Raw genomic sequence first — 21,429 nt, 5'->3', positions numbered from 1 at the left:
AGCCATGTCTGTGTCAGCCCTCTGATTCTCAGAGTCCTCCTTCTCTCCCACCTTGGAGGTCCCACAGTGCACGGCTGCATCTCATTCCAGCATCATTTTGTTGTGTTTTGGGATTGATGTCCAGTAGGTCCCTCCTGGACTTTGCTGTTCACTCATTCATTCATTCCTGCATGCCTGGGACTCACATCACATGGGCATGTGAATAGACAGCAGGCACCCTGGGTGGGCATGCAAGAAGCCTGAGGTGTCCTGGGAACACCAAGGGGGACTCCCCAACAAAGGCTTGGACTAAATGGACTCTAAGCTGGGACCAGAAGAATGGAGGTGGGTTAGTCAGGCAGAGGGGAGGGGAAGGAAGGGGAACAGCATTTCAGCAGAGGGAACAGCATATGCAAGGCTCAAAGGCAAAGAGAACAAGAGCATCTGAGGCATCCAGAGAAACTGACGACAGCAGGGACACGAAGGGGTGGCGGGGGGTGGTCATAGGAAAGCGGGGCGGAGGGTAGTATCCGAGAGCAAGTTGAATGGGTAGCTTGCATCATCTCTGGTGGGCGGGGGTCAAAGGTCTTAAGAGGAGAGTGATGGGATCAGATGGCAGAGAGGATGCAGGAGTGGTGGCCAGGAGCCCGCGGTCCTAAGCCACATTCCAGCCTACCTCCACCAATGATGTAGGTAGGTTGCTTAAACTCTTTCCCCATCTGCAAAATAGGGATCCTAACAGTAACTGTCTCATAGGTTTGCTCTGAGAATTCATTGAATATATCTGAACTAACTAGGGCAGGGCCTGGCACAGAGTAAACCCTCAGTGTGCCTGAGGAGATGTCATTTGAGAAAGCTCTGCCCTGTGTCATGTGGATTGGATAGGAGACTCGAGGCTGGAGGCCCATCAGGGCAGTTAACGTGGTGTCCAGGCCAGAGATGGCGAAGGGTGCTGGATTATGGTGGGGACCCCGGAGAGTCTGGTATCCAAAACAATCTAGGCGGGACAATGGCTGCTGGGACAAAGCAGAAAGGAGCCAAGATGACCAGAGTGATTGGGGAGGAGGCAGCGACAGTCACTGGGCTGAGAATCGGGAGCAGAGGGCAGCTTCTTCAGGGTAGGGACAGGTTCAGAGTGCTTCCAGCTTGGCCACACCTCATGTATTAAGCTGGGAGCCTGAGGGGAGGCGGGAGGGCGAGCCTAAGAATCATTACCCTCACAGAACAAGTAATACATCAGGCTTGCAGGAGCACCTAAGCTCTGTTGTGGGCCCATCCTGTGCCAGCAGCTCTGAGGGCTAAAGCAGGAGAGAACAGTAAACTGTCTCCCAGTTATGGATTCTAATTCTATCCATTTTGTAGTGCAGACCTACAGTAGTCAGTCAACGGATGTTGTTTTCCTTCACTCTTCCCGCTAGATCCTTTTTAATGCGGGGGATCCAGTTACTAATGAGAGAGAAAATGTCCTGCCCACATGGAATTTGTATTCTAGTTGGGAGAAGACAAGCAATAAGCAAAATAAATTATGAACAAGACAATTGGATAGGATTTTCAGCTTAAAATCGGGTGATCATCAAGGAAGATTACTGGGAAACTGACATTTGAGCAAAGACTCGAAGTTGGTGAAGGACCAAGCCATGTAGAATCTTGGAGAAGAGAGCTGCAGACAGAGGGCAAGCAGTGTTTTTAAGGTGGGTCCAAGCTCACCACATGCAAGGAGTAAGTCAGCCAGTGTAGCTGGGTGGAGCTTGAGAGCAAGTGTAGTACATGATGACGTCAGAGGTGAAGGAGAAGGTCCCGGGAGGCCAGCGTGAGACCTGGGCTTTTCTTCTTGAGAGGGGATACCATTGGAGGGTTTGAGCAAAGGAGTGACATGATCTGACTTGAGGGTAGCAAGATGTAATATGGCTTTCTGGTGCTTTGTTGAGGACTGTCTATTGGGAGATGAGGGTAGAAGCCAGAAAACTGTTAGGAAACTCCTGCTACTAGTTTGAGCCAGAGGTGATGGTGGCTTGATTAGGGAGGGATACGGTGGAGGTGATGGGAGGTGGATGGAGTTTGGATGAATGAATGGCTGGCTGGCTGGCTAAGGGAGAAAGAGAGAAGAAAAACAGCCTTGCCCTCAAAGCTCACAAGCCTGGAGAGAGAAGACAGCTACCTAAAGGGAGGACCAGGTGCATGAAGAAGTGTAGTGGTGGTGGTGGTTTAATCGCTAAGTCGTGTCCGACTCTTGCGACCCCGTGGACTGTAGCCTGCCAGGCTCCTCTGTCCATGGGACTCTCTAGGCAAGAATACTGGAGTGGGTTGCCATTTCCTTCTCCAGGGGGTCTTCCAAACCCAGGAATTGAACCTGGGTCTCCTGTACTGCTGGCAGATTCTTTACCAACTGAGCCACCAGGGAAGCCCGAAGCAGTGTAGATGTGGTGCCTAATGACTGTACAGTCTCAAAGGGCGGCAGCTGGTATCCTGCTAAGTGAAATAAATCAGAGAAAGACAAGTACTATACGATATTGCTTATATGTGGAATCTTAAAAATACCACAAAGGGACTTCCCTTCTGGTCCAGTGGTTAAGATTTCACCTTCCAATGCAGGGGCTGTGGGCTCAATCTTTGGTTGGGGAACTAAGATCCCACACGCTGCAGGATGCAGCCAAAAACTTAAAATAAGTAAAACTTGGGGAAAAGATCCTTTAAATATAAATAAATTTAAAAATTTAAAATACCACAAACTAATGAATATCACAAAAAAGAGGCTGACTCACAGAGAACAAACTAGGGGTTACCAGTGGGGAGAGGGAAGTTGGGGGGCCATATAGCAGCAGGGGATTAAGAGGTAGAAACTTTTATGTATAAAATCAATAAGCTACAGGATGTGTTATACAACACAGGGAACATAGTTAATCATTTTTAACAACTTTAAATGGAATATAACTTTTAAAAATTGTGAATCACTATGTTGGATAGCTGAAACTTATCAAATATATATCAACTATACCTCAGTTTTTAAAAAAGCAAAACGAATCCAGAGGAGGGAGCACTCCTTTACCCTGGAGTGATGGATGGAGTCTCCCTGATGGGGGAGTCTCAGGGAATGAGAAGGGTCTAAAGAGAAGAAAGGAAGAATATGGGGTTCCTGGTGGAGGAAATGACTTGAGCAGAGAGCCCAGGTTGGAACTACTGTGGGGTGTTCTGAGGATATGAGAACACCAAGATGGGTGGAGGATTGTGTGTGTGTCTGTGTGTGCACATGTGAGTAGGAAGAGGGGCCATGGCTAGATGGGCATAAAGTGAAAGTGAAAGAGAAGTCGCTCAGTCGTGTCCAACTCTTTTCGACCCCGTGGACTGTAGCCTACCAGGCTTCTCAGTCCATGGGATTCTCCAGGCAAGAATACTGGAGAATTCAGGTGTAGGTAGCAGAAATCAACTCAAACAGGCCTCACCAAAAGAGGATTTTATTGGCCTTATAGCTAAAGCCAAACAAAACAAAACATGGTTATGAGCTTCTGGGACAGCTGGATTTTAATGTTCAGATGTGGACAAGAAACTATTGTTTTCCAACCCTTGGCTCTATATTTTTCTTGTGGGGCAGCACCAAGCTTGGAAACCCCAGTGGAATGAAAACTTCTCTTTTCCTCCAGTTCCAACAGAAACCATAGGAATGAGTGCCATGGACTCACTCATTCCTACCCACAACCGATCACGATCCAAAGGGCACAGATCACCCTGATTGGTTGGCCTGGGTCACATGCCCACTTTAGAACTGGATATAGAAGTTGCATTGATTAAACTTCTACCAGAAAAAGGGGAAATATAAACTACTACCAGAAAGGGGGACATTTTTAGCTGCTAGAAAACATTTTATACAGTTATAACAAGATAGATATATTCTATTAATCTCTTTATTACATAAAAAAAGAGGTAGAGGTGCCAAGGAAGATAGGAATTTGCCCAGGTTCTTTCAGGAAATTGGAGATAAGAGTTTAAAGCCCTGAGCTTTTGAGAGGGGTGGGAGTGGTGGGAAAAAGATGAGAGAGGGCACGTTTTGGCTACAGGTCAGGTCTGTGTGACTGGCACATGCTAGCTACTCAGGGAGGGCCCAGCTGAAAGACTGGCTCCACAGGTGGATCACCAAATGAACACACAGACGGACATCTTCCCACTCATTCCAGATTTCTGTGCATTCTGCTTCCCAGACAGTGCCTACTTGAACTTAACCTCTGAGCAGAACCTCCTCCAAGAGGTGGCCGTGGGTGAAAAGCTTGAACTCAGAGTCAAGGTGGAGGCCTACCCAAGCCTGCAAAGTTTCAACTGGACCTATGAGGGTCCCTTCTTTGGTTCCCAGCCCAAGCTCAACTTTGAAACCACGAACAACACATACAGGTACCACCCAGTAGCTCCCATCTGCATGGCCCACAGCCAGACAGAGGACGCTTTAAGAGAGTCAGCACACTTGGGTCCTGTCTCAACCTTGACTAGGGGGTGAGCCCTTTCCCATTTCTAGGGCTCAGTGTTCTTGACTATGTAGAGCCTCAACATCAGTCATCTGTGTTTGAGATGTAGATGAAATTAGCGTATCTTTTGTGCTGTATCCTTGGGAAATTAAATGACGTCCTCAAGAATTCTATCCTTTCTTGGGTGTGTGCGTTCTGACGGTCACCCAAGGTCTCCTGAGCTTATTCATTCTCCTCTTTTGTGACTGATCCAAATGCAGAAGGCCATCCCCATGATTTCCACTCAGAGTCACACTCCTGATGGCAATTGCACGAGGTATCTAGAGCCACACACACAGGTTTGGGGGACTAGAGGGAATTAATATCTCTCAGTCACAGATACATCAAAAGTTCTTTAGAAACCTGTGGCCATCCACCCCTGAGAATTTCTCACCAGCTACTCTTCTGCACTGGATCAAAACTCTTCTTATGAAGGTCTGTCTGCCTGTGCACACCCCCACCCTCCACTCCCAGAGTCCTGTGTACTCTACATGCAGAGCATTTTAGAAATGTCTTTTTGTCTCCTGTGGACTCTCTCCTCAGGGTCTTACTTTCCTGCCCAAAGTGACCTAACCAGGCAGTTTCTAAACAAGAGAGTTTTTTCCCTAAGGAGGAACACAGATAACAAGTGTGAAAATAATCATTTCTCTACCCTGTTCTACTTCTAAAATTTTTCCTGGAGGAAGGAAACAGCAACCCACTCCAGTATTCTTACCTGGAAAATCCTATGGGCAGAGCAACCTGGCGGGCTACAGTCCCTGGGGTCACAGAGGCAGACATAGCTGAGCGTGGGCACACTCCCTCCATAGCTGCTTCATAGTGCTGTGTTAGTTTCTACACGCAGCAAAGCGAATCATCTGTACGTATACACATATCCCCTCTTTTTTGGACTTCTTTCCCATACAGGTCATGACCACAGAGCATTGAGTAGAGTTCCCTGTGCTATACAGTAGCTCTCATTAATTACCTATTTTATACATAGTATCAATAATGTATATATGTCAATCCCAATCTCCCCTTTCATCCCATCTCCCTTTTCCCCCATTGATATCCACGTTTGTTCTCTATGTCTCTATTTCTGCTTTATAAATAAGATCATCTATACCAATTTTTTCAGATATAACATGTATGTGTTAATATACGATACTTATTTTTCTCTTTCTGACTAACTTCACTCTCTATGATGGTCTCTAGGTCCAGCCACATCTCTAAAAATTACCCAGCTTCATTCCCTTTTATGGCTAAGTAATATTCCATTGTATATACATACCACATCTTCTTTATCTATTCCTCTACCATTTGAATGAGAGAGTACAGGTCCATTAAAGACAGCAGAAATGTGGATCACATGCTATCACATCTTCTCCCACAACTGTGATGAACAGCCCTAATTCAGTTAAGAACCATTTCGTGTGATGTCTAAATACAGCCTCAGAGTCCTTCTCAATATAGTCTTGAGGCTACATTTCCATCATAATTGGCTCATAAGAGGAGATCTGTTGCCATCTCTATGGTAGATAATCCTCAGACATCTTCCAACTCCCAAACTCTCTGGAGTTCTCTTTCTAGCTCTGGAAGCCCAAACCTCTTTGATTCCTGGATTCTTGTTTGTTGATCAACAGAATCAACAAAGATGTTCCTTTGTCCTCATCTTCTTCTAGTTCCTTTCTTGTCCTTTCCAGCCAGGATTTCTAGCTTCCTCTCATCTAAAAGAGAAGTTCTGAAATGGAGTCTGCAGACACCAGGAAGGGGGCTGATCCATGGATATGTTTCAGGGGTCTGTAAGCAATAGGGACCCTGTGGAAAAGAACCAGAGAGGTGCCCTTGAACTCGGTAATCTGGGGCCTTTCAGCACAGGGCACCAAACTGAGCCCGTGTGATAGGTGTGTTCATCATGGTGATTTGGACTCATGCAAAAAGTTAAATTCTTTCAGTTTAAGAAGCAGGTATTAGTTATCTCAAGAATTGACACATGTAGAGGGGTTCTATATACCAATGAACTGGCTGAGTAAATACCATGGGTTTTAGTCTAGTAATGGCTGCAGGTATTTTCCAATGAAGGGGCAAGTGTCTGCAATGAGTTAGGCTCTCTGAATACAGATCCCTCACGCTCACAGAAAAACAAGCAAAGGGACAGAAAGTTAAGTATCCTTGCGTAAGGTCACACAGCTGGGAAATGGCAATCCTAGGACTAGAGCCCCCTGGCTGCATCCTGCCTCCCTTCCCTCTCAAAGCCCCTCCTGGCAGGGCTGGCGCTTTGGGGATAGAAGCTGACCAGGTACTGGTGTTTTCAGTGAGGACTGTTTAGCCCAGTGATGGTGGTGAAAGTAGATCCATTCAGTGAGGCTTGTGAGGCTTCTCCCCGCACTGGCACTGTATAGACACTGCCTCCACTAAAGCTCAGAACCAAAGTGCTTTGTGGATGAGAGAGGCAATTCAGGAAATCGGGTTGGTGGTTTTTCCATGTCTCAGTGGACCCAGGCTGGGTACCTGGCTCAGCCAAGGCCTTCGTGCCCCAGACCCCCGACCAAAAATAAAACCACCCCCTCTAAGGTGGTTTTCGGAACCCTCTGTCCTCACCCCAGACGGCCTGCTCCTCCCACACAGATACACCTCCAAGCTCACCCTGCCTCGCCTGAAGCCCTCCGAGGCCGGCCTCTACTCCTTCCAGGCTAGAAATGCCAGACGCGAGGACACCCTGACCTTTGAACTCACCCTCCTATGTGAGTAGAAGGGCTTGGGGACACAGGGTCCCTGGGGCAGCTGAGATAGACGAGCTGGGGGAGGTTGGGCTGGGGCAGAGAAGGCTCAGGGTGGGCGGTCAGGCGAGGAGACTCAGACCCTCTCTACCTCAGACCCCCCGGAAGTAGAAGTCATGTGGACCCTCTCCAATGGCTCTAAAGCCCTGCTCTGTGAAGCCTCCGGGTACCCCCAGCCCAATGTGACGTGGGTGCAGTGCAGCAGCCACACCAACAGGTAAGTGACTTCCCTCCTCACCTGGGCTCAGGGGCTGGGCACCCCAAAGCTCTGGCCACATTCTGTGCTTCCCAGATGTGATAAGACCCACGTGCTGGTCCTGGAGGAGCCGAACCCTGATGTCCTGCGCCAGGAGCCCTTCCACAAAGTGACCGTCCAGAGCCTGCTGACCCCTGGGACCTTGGAACACAACAGGACGTACGAGTGCAGGGCCCAGAACAGCATGGGGAACACCTCCGGGGCTTTGGGGCCCATCTCCGTAGGTGAGCCTTGGACCCCTGCTCCAGGCTGCGACAGGAGGGGTGCCCAGGGAACTATCCCCAGCCACTCCTGGGAGCCAAGGGCCAGAGTTTCAGTGCCGAGCGGATCCCAGCCATACCAAGTCTAGCTCTCCACGTGTGACTCTAGGCCCCTTGTGACCAAAGGCAGCAAGATGGGCAGTCTAGAACCCAGAGGGCTGGAAGTAGTAGGGGGAGAAGGGCAGAGGGGAAGCAGAGATCTAGACAGAAAGCAGCCTGAAGCAGCAGCAGCCTAATCTGGCCCCTCTGCCCTTATTCCTGCGCTTGAGCTGACTCATTAGTTCACAAGTGTGCATTTGAGACTCACAGGGGAACAGGGCCTCCCCCGGGCTTACAGTGACAGGGACAGGCGACTAATGAACACAGGCCCTGCCCCCAACCGAGGGCCAGCCACTCTGGCCTTTCCCATCCTTCCCAGACTCCCTTCCATCAGAGACAGTCCTTTCCACCCGGGGCGCTGTGCGGTGGGGGTGGGGGGCAACTGCCACTGCAGCATTGTCTGGAGGAAGACTCATCCCTCTCTGCATTGCACAAAGGCTGCATGTGGGTGAGTTGTCTGATTCTGAGAGGCCCAAGACTGTACAGGGCCACAGCACCCTCGGTCCTCTGAAAAGCAGGTTCGGCACCCACTGTGTGCCAGGCCCAGAGAGGACAGAATGGGGCCTCCGCCTGGCTCCAAGGGGCTCCTGGTGCCCTAGCCTTGGAGTCCCAGTTCCACATGCGCTGCCCTGGCGGCTGTGTCCCAAGCTGGTGATCCTATATTACAAATAAGAAAGCCAACATGTTGCTGAAGGCTTACACTGTGCCAGGCATCGTGCCAAGCCCCTTGCAGACACTATTTCAGTACACTCACCCAACCCCAGGAAGTTGCTTTAGTGCAGCCTGCCTTCCCTCTTGGGGCGTGATGAACCTGAGGCTTTGGGAGAAGTCACAGGCTTGCTCTCACACCTCATAAGAGGTAGAAGTGAGGCTGAGTCTCAGGTTCATGCTGCTGATCTGGCCAGGGGGTGGAAATTAGGTCCTTCCCAACGCATCAAGGGAACTGGGGCTACTGATGTGGGAAGAGGAGACCTGGGTCCATGAGCCTGACTTTCAGACTCTCGGAGGGCTGTGTGGTCCCAGAGGGCACTTGGGGATGCTACAGGGACCTCCTGGGGAGGCAGATTTCAGTCCAGAAGGTCTCTCTGTCCAAGCTGGCCAGAGGTGTAGGTAATGAGCCTCCACACTGGGGGAGGGTTCAAGTCGTGGCTGAGCCCCAGAGGCTTCTTACACAGGCAGGGGGTGGGTTGCGTGATCTGAGGGGCTCCCCTGGCTGCAGAGGCTGTGAGTCTGGGCAGGGTTTAGAGCTGGGCGTGAGCAGGGCTGGAGGGGGGTCCTCCCTGCCCCTGGCTAGGGGAGGATCTGTAGGCTTCCTACTGAGAGGATACTTTGTTCAATCAACAAGAATTTTGGGGGCACCTCCCGTGTTCCAGGCCACAGGCCTGTTCCAGTGGGGCCCGGGGTCTCAAAGGCCCCTTGGACCAGCTCACGGCCCTGTCCGCCCCTCCGTGCAGGAGCCTCCATGCAGCCCCGCGATGAGCCCCTCTTCACACCGGTGCTGGTGGCCTGCATGTCCATCATGGCCTTGCTGCTGCTGCTGCTGCTGCTGCTCTTCTACAAGTACAAGCAGGTGAGCCGGGGCGGGGCGGGGCGGGGCAGCACCACCGGGCCTCGAGGGTCCACCCGGCACAACCGCTCACCCGGCGGCTGGCCATTCACGACGAGAGCTCTCCAGTGGGCACCTGCTGTATGTCAGTGTGAGTGGCTGTGAGTCAAGACTCAAGCCGCTGGGGTTCTGCTCTCGTAGGCTTCGCTGTCTCGTGCAGGAAATGGCTGCTACCATGAAAGTGAGGGCGTGGATTACAGAGGAAAGATGCTGCCAGGAGAGCCGTGGGGAGTCGGGGAGGGTGAAGGTGGGATCCTCTCCCAGCTGGGGCTTCCAGGGGCACAAGAGGGGCCCCAGGGGCCAGGCCTGTGTCTCTGTCAGGTGGCAGGTGAGCTAGGGGAGGGAAGGCCTGATCATCATCATCCTCTTCATTATTTTTTAAAAATATTTATTTGGCTGTTTCAGGTCTTAGCTGTGGCACACCAGCTCTTTGGATACCCATAGGCTTCTCTAGTTGAGGTGCATGGGCTTATTCACACTTTCATATGCCCACTTAGCTGCTCCGTGGCGTGTGGGATCTTAGTTCCCCATCTAGGGATTGAACCCACATCCCCTGCATTGGAAGGTGGATTCTTATCCACTGGACTGCAAGGAAGTCCCCATCATTTTCACTGTGCGTGCTAAGTTGCTTCAGTTGTATCTGACTCTGCGACCCTATGGACTGTAGCCCGCCAGGCTCCTCTGTCCATGGGATTCTCCAGGCAAGAAGACTGGAGTGGGTTGCCATGCCCTCCTCCAGGGGATCTTCCCCACCTAGGGATCTGACCCAGGTCTCTTATGTCTCCTCCAGTGGCAGGCAAGTTCTTTACCACTAGCACCACCTGGGAAGCCCCTCCTCTTCATTATTTAATATTATTACGAATCAAGTCTGCTGTTAATTGCACTTTGATGTTTAGTACCCTGCCTGTCACTTTTGAGTGCTCAATCGGTGATTGAGCAGTGATTTTAGGGGCATTTTTATGACATGTGTTACCTGTATCCTCTCATTTACCGCCCTCAGCAACCATGGCATGTGGGTAGTATCACTAACCCCATTTTACAGAGTTGGAAGCTAAGGTTCCAAGAGGTTGAGACAGATGCCCTAGTCTACAGCTGGCCAGTGGCAGAGGTTGGTTTTGAAACAGTCATTTTCTAAACCATTTTGCAAAACATGAAGTCATCTTATTTTACCCTCACGACAATCTGGAGGCAGGGACTAGAGCAGTCAGCATTCTACAATAAGGAAATGGGCTTAGCAAGGTTGAAGGACCTGCTCAAGAATCCTAATTGCTTCCCACCCCAGAGCCCACGGTCTCCACCATTTAGCTGCACTGCCTGTCTATATGAAAGACCATTTCCGGTGTGGTTGGGCACTGACAGGGCCAGGCCAGAAGGCTGCGGCAGGCCAGAAGTGAAGGGATGGTCTCTGGCTGGCAGGGAAAGGAGTCTGCTTGGAGGAGGCAGCATGGCGTGGGTGAGACTGGCCATGGAGCATGGGGCAGGCAGCCAGGGGAAGAGGAGATTCAGGGCAAGGGTGTCTCTGGGGAGAGGGCAGTGTGCACAAAGAGTGGGGAAGACCACGGGGAGCACCGGAAATACTGATGCCTGGAAGAGGCTGCAGGTGGAGGCACATTGGAGGTATGGACCCCATCCTGAAGGTTCAGGAGATGTGAACAACAGAATGAAGTGAGTTACAAATGAATAGTGCACCTGTGAGCCCCTTGCTGCCTTTTCTTCCCCGCACCTGCCTTGGGGGTTTTAGTGTAAGCAGAGGACTTGGAGTAGACAGGCGGATGCTGTGTCAGGGGTGCCCAGAGGCACACAGGGTGCTCGGTGCATATCAGCACCCAGCCTGAGGGCGCAGCTCTGAGCGCAGCCTCCAGAATCTGGGGCCCCAGGTCAAGTCTTCAGGGATCTAGGTCCACCTCTGACACTGGCCATGAGACCTTTTGACTGGCAGACTGCAGGCTATGGGACACTCAGCAAGATCCTGGGCTTGGACAGCGCTCAGACTGGACGATGAACATGCTGGGCCCAGGAGGAAGTTGGCTGGGGAAGCTAAGTTTGCTCACACATTTTGGGATTGGAGGGCTGTCTGAGGTTGGGCATCTCCTTGACTACACGCCCAAAGTGGTTGTCGGGCACTGCTCGCCCACCTCCAGGGGGACAGGACTTCGGTCACTCTCGTGGCCTCCCGTTCCTTCTCTGAGCAGCTCTGTTGCAAAGTTCTTCCTTATATGGAGCTGAAAGCTGCCTCCCTGCGCCCCACTGAGCTGCCTCCCCAGCCCTGCAGAGATTCCAGAGAAGTGTCCAGTTCCCCCTCCAGCCCTTTCTGCCTTGGACTGCCCAGGCCCCTTGGTCAGTTGTTGTTTGGGGACGCTCTACCTTCTTTTCAAGGGACCATTTTTGGAATGTGTACTTGCAGGCACCTCTTATCCCATTTAGGAAATTGAACTGGCCCCTGAGCCCACCCAAGAACAAGAGAAGGAGGGCATCCCTGGGGTCAAGATGGCCATACCCTAATGTGATGGCCATGCCCCAGGGCTTACCGTCAAAATGTCCTTTGCTTTGCCCCTTGGGGTTCTGAGCCTCGCCCCTTCCCTGGGGAGCCAGCCTGGCTTGTCCTCACTACACAGGCCTGAGGGGAGGGTGGCCCCAATTGGGGGAAGGGTTACTTCTGTCCCAGGGCTGAGTCATCACCTTTCTGGCCCCCAGAAAGACCACAAGGGGGGCTGAGGGGGAAGAGAAAAGGGCAGGAGTCAGCAGGCTAGAGGCTAGAAGCAGGAGGGACGTGCGGAAGAAAGGATGACAGTGACAGGGAGGAGCAAGGGGGATGGTGGGAGCGGCAGTGGAGAGGCTAGAATTCTCGGGAATGGGGGCCATAAAGGGGATACACAGGAGGGTCCCTAAGATTTCTGGTGAGAACTGTTCAGATCTTCCCCTCCCCAAGACAGAAAGCATCCTCCCACCCAGACAGCAGTCCCGCATGGGGACTTTGATGATTCCATGCCCACCTCGGTCGGCAAGGGGAAGTGGCCGGGCCCGTTACAAGGAATAAGTGAGATGACGCATGTTGAGTGTGGAGCCCAGCGCCCACTCACAGGAAGTGCTCTGCAGGCACGCACTGACAGCATTCTATTCCGAGGTCACCCAAAGGAGAGGCCCGTCTGGGCAGGAGCTCCCAGGAGCTCCATAGGAGGAGCCATGTGCAGGCGCGGCAGAGGCTGGGCAGAACGGGAGGCCGCCTTCCGAGAAGAGGGGTGGGGGCGCCTGAGACAGGCGGGAGAGAGTGGTGTCTTCCTCCAGCGATCAGGTCTGGGATTCAGAGGCTGAAGTCCCAGCCAGACAACCTCGCTTGCCTTGATCTCCCTCCCCTTCCCCACTCTCCCCTGCCCGGCTGACTCAGGCCCAGCTGCAGGGCCAGAGGAAGGAGAAGTGGCAAGGAGGAAAAGATAGCCTTCACCGCAGTGGCTCCTGGAGATAGAAGTGGCCAGGAGAGGAAAAGGAATACTTCCTGGTGCTGTCTCTGTCTTTTGAGTTGGAAAGGCAGCCACAGGCAGGGTTTGAATCCTCTGACACTCAGGAAATCTTCCTGTCCCATTTCAGGCTATCTGCTATAACTCTACCATGGCTGTCCTCACATTTACCCGTAGTCTCTTGTTCTGAATCAGAACCTGGAAGTTCTTCCTTATGTCTAACTACAATCTCTCCCTCCAAACTACCATCTGGACGTTCTTCCTGATGGCTACCTAGGAGACTTCAATCACAGGCCACCCTCCTCCCAGCACCCACTTGAGCTCCCCCCACCTTGAGGAGGGTGCCCCATGGAGGAGCCCAGCTGCTAAAAAACACAGTCCAGCTGGCCTCCATGCCCCACGAGTGACCGGAAAGAGAGTTGGACTGCTGACCCGAGGCCTCGGTGTTCTCCAACGCCCCACCCCAGCTTCCACTTTCCACCTAAACTCTGTCTTCCATCAGCACTTCTCGTGGGCACCCCCTGGCATCATGCCCCCATGCAGCTGCCACCCTGGGCAGGAACGAGAGCGGCAGCCACTCCCCCGTAGGGCAGGCTCTGCCGCTAGCCGGCTGGTTGGAGCAGCATGGAGAGTCTGGGTGCGCCAGCTGCTCACTGTTGTGTGCGCGGGGTCTCTCTCCGTCTGTCCTTTAACTTTGTAAAGTCCGATGCATCACTTACCTGCATCAAGCCTAGGAGGTTTCTCCTGGCACTGAGAGAATTCACTCAGTGACTGGCAGCCCTCAAGACTCTCCTGCCTTCAGAACTGTGCCTGCTCGCCTCCAGCCACATGGCACCTCCAGCCCCTCAGCCTCTCCAGGACCTTTAGCACCTCCACACCTCTGTTCCCCCGCTGCTCCCCTGGCCGGCACCCTCTCACCTCCCCGGGGGCCCTCCCTGACTTGTCTTCCGATGTCCCCAGCTCTCTCTGTCCTCTTGCCCTGCTTTATTGTCTCCATTGAGCCATCTGAAAATCTATTTTTTTCTACATTTTGTATTTGCAGTCCTATGTATGTATGTATTTGAGTGGAATGCCTGTCTTAGCCACTAGAATGCAAACTCCAGGGGACAGGAACTCTGTTTTGTTCAACTCTGAATCAGTGATGCCTGAAACAAATAGGTGCTCGGTGAAGTATTTAGATGGGAGCAATATTCAACCTCAAAAGGGGAGGAAATGTCCATAGAGGCAACCACATAGGTGAGCCTTGAAGACATCATGCTGAGTGAGACCAGACAGTCACAAAGGGACAGATTCTGAATGATTCCAATTAAATCAGGTACCTGGGGCGGTCAGATGCACGAGATAAGTGGGAGGTGGGAACGGGGAGCTGTTGTTTAGTGAGCACAGTTTCAGTTTTTCAAGATGGAAAGCGTTCTGGAGATCTGTTGCACAACAGTGTGGGTGTACGTACCACCACCAAGCAGTGTACTGAGGAATGGTTGACGTGCTGAATCTTGTTATACTTGGTATCTCAGCACCGGTGAAAATAAACTAGCTGATACTTGGATGGGAGGGTGGGTGTGTGAATGGACCTATAGTTTCACCCTCCCTCCTAGCTCAGGAATTACCATTATCAGAGCTGTCAAGACCCTCAGACGTGGTCCTAAATCTTTCAATATACAATTAGGGAAACTGAGGCTTGAAGAATGGATGGTCCCTTTGTAAGGCCAAGCCAGACAGGGACTGGGCTCTCGGTGCCATAGGCACGGGGTGACCCGGCCCCTCTCACCACCTCCGTGCGCTGTGCGGTGGGACCGCCCAGCCCCTGTCCTCCTGGGTCGGGATGATGTCCCAGACCCACCTGGCAGGCCCAGCTGACCCTTCCTCCCCTTCCTCCTCTTCTCCTCCCCACCCCCCAACAGAAGCCCAAGTACGAGGTGCGCTGGAAGATCATCGAGAGCTATGAAGGCAACAGCTACACCTTCATCGACCCCACCCAGCTGCCCTACAATGAGAAGTGGGAGTTCCCCCGGAACAACCTGCAGTTTGGTGAGCTGGGGTCTCTGCACCCACCACGCCCTCCTGTCACAGGGCCAGCATGGGTGGCAGGAAGCCTGTGGGCCCTTAGAGAGAGGCCCCTCTGGCACCCCAGGACCTGAGAAGGCTGTGTGTGTGTGTGGCAGGTAAGACCCTCGGAGCCGGCGCCTTCGGGAAGGTGGTGGAGGCCACGGCTTTTGGTCTGGGCAAGGAAGATGCTGTCCTGAAGGTGGCTGTGAAGATGCTGAAGTGTGAGTGCAGGAGGGGCTGGGGGATGGGGGAGCAGGTAGGAGGTGGTGGACACCACCGGGACGGTCTGTCCTGTGGTCACGTGGCATCGCCCACATTTTCGGCCTGTCAGAGCCTGGGATCGCAGGTGAAGCTGCTCTGTTTCCTTTGTGAGCTCCAGGCTTCCTTTTACTCCTGGGTGTGGAAGGGCTTCTGACTGAACCCCAAAGGGGCTGGGATAAGAGGCCTCCCTGGGCTCTGGCTTGGCCCCAGCTTGGCCCAAACCAGTTCAGTGACAGGCCACCTCTCCTCTCTCCCCCCACAACTCTCATGTCATTTATTCTGCCTCTTTCGGTGTCTGATTACCTTGGGCGCTCTGGGTGCCCCCTGCTTTGCTCCTGTGTCTCCTGTGTGTGGCCCTCCATGTCCTGCCCTTTTTCTGTGGCCCCACCTCCCAGCCACGGCGCATGCTGACGAGAAGGAAGCCCTCATGTCAGAGCTGAAGATCATGAGCCACCTGGGCCAGCACGAGAACATAGTCAACCTCTTGGGAGCCTGTACCCACGGAGGTGAGGGGCCCTGGCAGGCATGCGGGGCCACAATCTTGGGTGTCTGAGGGCCCCAGGGCGGCCTCACGCCATCCATCTTCCCCTTCCCATCCCCACAAAGTGAAGGTAGGATCCCTGTCTGGGCACCCCTTGAATTCCTAGGCCAGACGCCTGGACTGGTCAGAAGCTGCTCGTGGATGACAGGCGGTTCTGAGAGCCCTGACCAGTGGCTCTCAAACATGTGTGGACATCAGAGTCACCTGGAAAAGGAGCAAAGAAAGCAGATCTCCAGGCCCCACTCCAGGGAGTCTGATGCTGTGGGTCTGGAGTGAGGCCCTTCAAATCTAACTTTAAGCCCCCACTCAAAGAGACTGGGCACTCACTGCAGGGCCCATAGAAGTGTCCCAGGATCAGTTGGGATTCAGCCCACCCCATTCTCTTCTCCTATAGCAGCTTTGACTTACATGGAACTGCCTTAGTTTTCCTTTGAAGAAAGAATTCTTCAGCTAGTTTTTCAGAGGGCCCTCTGCTCTAGACAGATGTGGTCACTGAGGCCCAGAAAGCATGGAGGGCTGCTTATAGACAAGCAGGATTAGAACCTGGGGCTCCAGAGTCACAGCCCAGGTTCTTATTGCCCTTTCCCCACATTCTTGTCCAGGTGGGGTGGTGGGTTAAGGGTGCACTGACCCCACTCTCTTGGGTGCTCTAGGCCCTGTCCTGGTCATCACGGAGTACTGTTGCTATGGTGACCTGCTCAACTTTCTGCGAAGGAAGGCTGAGGCCATGCTGGGACCCAGCCTGAGTCCAGGCCAGGATCCCGAGGCAGGCACCGGCTACAAGAACATCCACTTGGAAAAGAAATACATCCGCAGGTAGTATCCTGGCAAAGGCCAGGACTGGGAGGTGGGGCCCTGTGTCTATTCCCAAAGTCAGCTCAGGGTTGGGTGGCTATGTGGTCTTCACCTTCCCACTCGTGCTGTGGGGAGTAGCCACCCATATTATGTGGGCACTTCAGTTTGTCTCCTACTTATTCCTATTGTCCAAGGAATATTTGAGCCCCTACTATGTTCCAGGAGGATAGCGGGCAGAGATAGGCAGCTCACAGTCTGGTGGAGTCAGGTGTTAATCATTTTATCGTGCATATAAGATCCATTCAGGGCCCTAGAGATGGACAAGTCTTGGAGATAACGGCCCTATTTCTCCCATAGCGCCCATCCCAATTTTGAGTGGCCATGGGGACGTGGGATAGAGTCTGTTCCTTGTTGGATGAGAAGGTATCATCCAACACAAGGTTATCACGGCAAGCTGTGGCCAGGTCCTTGGTCCACGTGGGCCTGTTTCCCCAAGAAGCCATCCAGGCTGAACCTCTGAGTCTCTGCTCTCTCGCTCTGTAATGCTGTGATTCCTGGAAGCCACCCAGAGGCAAGTGGACAGAGCCACATGGGGAACCACAGAGAGGAAGTGGCCAGTTTTGTGTCACACACGAGTCAGAGGCAGAGGCGGAGCCTGGTTGGACCCTGCTGCTGCCGCCTTGTCCAGTGCTCACCTAAGCCACGCTGCTCTCCTGCAAGCCTTGGACTCAGGGCCTGTGAGGCTTCTGGGCCAGGCTGCTGGGAGCTGCAGCAGGATCAGGAGAAGGGTATACACTGAGCTCCTATTTTACCACTGTCAGCTACCCAGCCTGGGAAGCCAGAAGGGGAAGGAGACCATGTCACTCTATCCAGTGACCTTGAGCACGCGGGCTGGCAGGATCTGCTTCCTCTTCGGAGTTTCTGACACCCTTTGGAGAGGGTGGCTCATGCTGGGCCTCAGCAGGCTGGGAACTCAGGCCAGATCAACTTGAAATGAAAACAGAAGTCAAGTGTTAGCTCTTCCATTTTCACGATTTCAAGAGCAAGTGGCATGTGAACCAATCCTGCTAATGGGATCCCAGGCTACATTAATAGAAGTATAGTTTCTAGACAAAGGGAGAGAATAGTTTTTTGATGGTCAGACCATAAGTAAAACACTGGATTATTTTTCTGGGAACACTAGAGTAAGGACATCATCATGGTGCTCATCTCTATCACAGCAGGGGCAGGAGGTGAGAGGTCCAGGCTCCTATCTGGTTGAAACATTAGAAGGTGCTTCTCAATCTTAGCAGCTACCCAGAGCACACGCTCATAGTCTTCTGAGTGCTGTTAGCAATGTACAATCTCAGGCCCCTCCAGCCTTGCAGTCAGAATCTGCGTTCAAGTAAGATTCTCCAGGTGATTCACATGCACGGGAATTAGTTTAAGAAGCTCTAGACCAGGCCTCCACTCTGGCTGCACACCAGAACTGCCTAGAGAAAACTGGTAAGCGGGAATGACTAGGTTTTGTCCCTAGTTCCCACAGTCTTTGGCCTGAGGGGGTCTGAGTATTTGGAGCTTCCCAGGGTGAAGCCAGAAGGGAGAGGCGCAGTGCAAACAAGTGGACTCAAAGAAGGGGCCCTGGCATAAGATCAAATCCTTGCTGGGGTGTTCCAGCGAAGAGGGAGACACTTCTTGAGGGCAGAGCAAGGACCAGGAAGAGGAACAGCCTGGGGGCAGACTAGCATCAGGAACAGTGGAAGGCCTTCTAACCGGCAGAGCTGCCAAAGATGGAACAGGATGTAAACTCCCTTACTGGACGGCCACGCAGAGGTCGCTGATCACTCAAGTGGGTGGGTCAGAAACTGAAGTCCAAGTTGACTCAGGGCCCTTCTTCTCTGCAGAGTGGCTGGGCGAGGCCTGAGCTGGGCAGCAGAAATAATGGGCCCCTCTCCTCTGCAGGGACAGCGGCTTCTCCAGCCAGGGTGTGGACACCTATGTGGAGATGAGACCTGTGTCCACTTCGTCGTCAAATGACTCATTCTCTGAACAAGGTGCGAGGAGGTGCTGGGGCTGAGAAAGAGGAGGGGTTACTGGGGTCAATGCAGGGCAGGGAGGTCAGCGGGGCCATCCCAATGCCTCTCCCTGCCCCAGACCTGGACAAGGAGGACGGGCGGCCGCTGGAGCTGCGTGACCTGCTCCACTTCTCAAGCCAAGTGGCCCAGGGCATGGCCTTTCTTGCTTCCAAGAATGTAAGTCTCAGAAAATGGGTCCCTCTGTGTGGTCACCCAGGGGGGTGGGGGCAGCTGAACCCGTGAGGCTAGATGGGTGAGGACACGGGAGAGAAAATGGAGTTTGTGAAGGGGGCCGTGCTCCTCACAGCACAGACTGGGGAGTCTAGAGCTTGAATGCTGGCTCTGCCACTTGCTGTGTGGCTTTGAGCAACTGGCCGAACCTCTCCGAGCCCAGGTTTCTACACCTATAAAGAGAGATGCAATCGTAGGATGGCATGAGGGTAAGATAGGGTTACGGTGTGCGCAGACACTTAGGGGAGGGCCAGCCCTGAGGGTGGCAGCCGCTTGTCCTGTTAGCAGCTCCAGAGCACCCTGTTTCTAGGCCCGAGCAGACCACCCAGCTTCTGAGGCGGCTCCTGCTGCTCTCAGCCAGAGGGCCAGTCACAGCAGGTTCTCAACACTGCCTGTCTGACCACGTGTTTTCTCTGACTTGGGTCATGGTAGAAGGCAGGGACTGGAGCCAGGGTACAGGAGCAAAAATGATGGCCACTGCCTCATCCACCAAGCCCTCTGGGGCCCAGGCTGCTGCCCCTGCACCCTGGGCTCAAGCAGGGAGGGGCCAGGACTGACCTCAGTGCCTTCCCAGTGCATCCATCGGGACGTGGCGGCCAGAAACGTGCTGCTGACCAGCGGCCACGTGGCCAAGATTGGGGACTTTGGTCTGGCTCGGGACATCATGAATGACTCCAACTACATCGTTAAGGGCAACGTGAGTGCTGGGAGGGCTGGGCCAGGCTGGGAGGGGGTGACCCGGGCCCAAGGTGACCGGGGCCTGCTGTGCCAGGCTCGCCTGCCCGTGAAGTGGATGGCACCAGAGAGCATCTTCGACTGCGTCTACACCGTTCAGAGCGACGTGTGGTCCTACGGCATCCTGCTCTGGGAGATCTTCTCACTCGGTGAGCTGCTGGCCCAGTCAGGCTCAGCGTGCGGCTGGCTGGTGCCTGGTGACCCATGGCACCTGTAGCTCCTGGAGGATGCTGGCCCAGGAGGCTTGGAGGTCAGCGCTGAGCAAAGGCTGCTGAGGGCGCGGGGGTGGGGGAAGCATCTTAAAACCAAGTGTCGTGGCTCCCAACGTGGGCTGAGCCCCTCCACCCCGACAGCACTCCCTCCAGAGTGTTTCCTCACCTGTCTGCTTGGACAGCTGCTCCTCCCTTGAATGCCGTTTCCCCTCGTCTGAAACGTGCACATCCCTGAAGACCCAGCGCCCACCTCTGGGGCACCAAGACAAGCACTTGGGCTCAGCCCGTCGGTGTGGTCCTCCACCGACCAAAGCCTGTGCTGGAATTCTGCGGGTGTAATGAAACCTGGGCGAAGGTTTCTACATCCTAGAAGTCTATAATAAGCAGGACACCTTTTGCAGCGCCTGGCCTGTAGTAAGCGCTTGTTAAGGGGAGCTGCTGTTCGATTACCATGTCCAGCTGGGACCTGCCACCCAGCCCCGCCAAGATGTAGGGGACAGCAGGCGCTGAGCATCATCTTTTCCGTGATCTTACCTTTTGCAGGGCTCAACCCCTACCCTGGTATCCTGGTGAACAGCAAGTTCTATAAGCTGGTGAAGGATGGATACCAAATGGCTCAGCCCGCGTTTGCCCCAGAGAACATGTAAGCGAAGTACCCCAAGGTTTGGTGGAAGCGGATGGAAAGGTGTGTGGCCCGTCTTTCCAGTCCAGTGTTCTAGGGCCAGGTTTCCTCTCGCCCAGAGTGGACTAACATGGACCCCTTTTAGCAAGTTTAGGGTTTCCAAGGGTTTTCCAGGTAGCATGGAGGACATTCTCAAAAAGGGATCTTAACAGGGGCTGGCCCCAAGACAGATGACGAATGTTTAATTCGGACTCTGTGATTATGAGCCCAAGAAGGCTCTTCTCTTTTCTTCTGTCCTGGCTGCCAGCCTCTTGCTCAACACAGCCACTAGCCACTGCAGTCTCTTAACCGCCTCCTGACAGCCAGCCCACCACAAGCTCCTCGCTGGCTCCCTGCCCTCACCACAGCCCTTCCGCAGGCCCACTGGCCCGTCTCGCCCAGTGTCCTTCTCCAGCCACCGTCTCCCCACAGCTGGTCCCTGTGCCACCCAGGCGCTCCCTGCCAAAGTGGATGCACGCAGCCCACTAACCAGCTCCTCATCCACTTTAGTACTACCACCAAGCAGCCGCTTAAACCTACCTGCAGGCAGCAAGGGTGCCCCTTTGTGCCAAGAGCTTGGGCAGATAGCATCCCTGAGCTTTTTTCCTCCTCAATTTTCAGGCCCATTCTGACAAAAAGCCCCCTTTCCCAGGGTTACCGGAAAGATTAAAGTGCACTGGTCTTGTGCTAAGCTCACTTCTGACTCAGTTTCAGGACCTCTGCCAGGCAGGAGTGAGTGAGTGAGTGAGTGTGTATACGTATGCGTGCACACGTACGTGATGACTCCCAGGCCCACGAGCTGCTGCTTCCTCTCCCGTCTCAGATACAGCATCATGCAGGCCTGCTGGGCCCTGGAGCCGACGCGCAGACCCACCTTCCAGCAGATCTGCTCCCTCCTCCAGGAGCAGGTTCAGGTGGACAGGAGAGAGCAGGTGAGTGGGACCAGGCTCACGGTGGGTGGCTCGGTTAGAGCTGAGCCTGACCCTTCG

General features: G+C 53.5%; 1 protein-coding gene across 1 annotated transcript in view; it reads left to right on the top strand.

Annotated features, from left to right (window-relative positions):
* Positions 1–21,429, top strand: part of CSF1R (colony stimulating factor 1 receptor) — a 31,579-nt gene that overhangs the window by 9,197 nt on the left and 953 nt on the right. Inside the window, exons 6-20 of the mRNA XM_070374622.1 lie at positions 4,173–4,359; positions 7,077–7,192; positions 7,325–7,445; positions 7,521–7,708; positions 9,298–9,413; positions 14,806–14,932; positions 15,067–15,171; positions 15,607–15,717; positions 16,406–16,568; positions 18,489–18,580; positions 18,681–18,778; positions 19,407–19,529; positions 19,605–19,716; positions 20,323–20,422; positions 21,264–21,372. Of these exons, the coding sequence (XP_070230723.1) occupies positions 4,173–4,359; positions 7,077–7,192; positions 7,325–7,445; positions 7,521–7,708; positions 9,298–9,413; positions 14,806–14,932; positions 15,067–15,171; positions 15,607–15,717; positions 16,406–16,568; positions 18,489–18,580; positions 18,681–18,778; positions 19,407–19,529; positions 19,605–19,716; positions 20,323–20,422; positions 21,264–21,372 (1,868 nt within the window). The remainder of the gene's footprint in view (positions 1–4,172; positions 4,360–7,076; positions 7,193–7,324; positions 7,446–7,520; positions 7,709–9,297; positions 9,414–14,805; positions 14,933–15,066; positions 15,172–15,606; positions 15,718–16,405; positions 16,569–18,488; positions 18,581–18,680; positions 18,779–19,406; positions 19,530–19,604; positions 19,717–20,322; positions 20,423–21,263; positions 21,373–21,429) is intronic.

Source organism: Bos mutus, chromosome 7, assembly GCF_027580195.1.
Source record: "Bos mutus isolate GX-2022 chromosome 7, NWIPB_WYAK_1.1, whole genome shotgun sequence".
In the NCBI taxonomy this organism is placed as follows: domain Eukaryota; kingdom Metazoa; phylum Chordata; class Mammalia; order Artiodactyla; family Bovidae; genus Bos; species Bos mutus.
The sequence above is the reverse complement of the archived record's forward strand: the minus strand, read 5'-3'. Positions and strand labels throughout refer to the sequence as shown.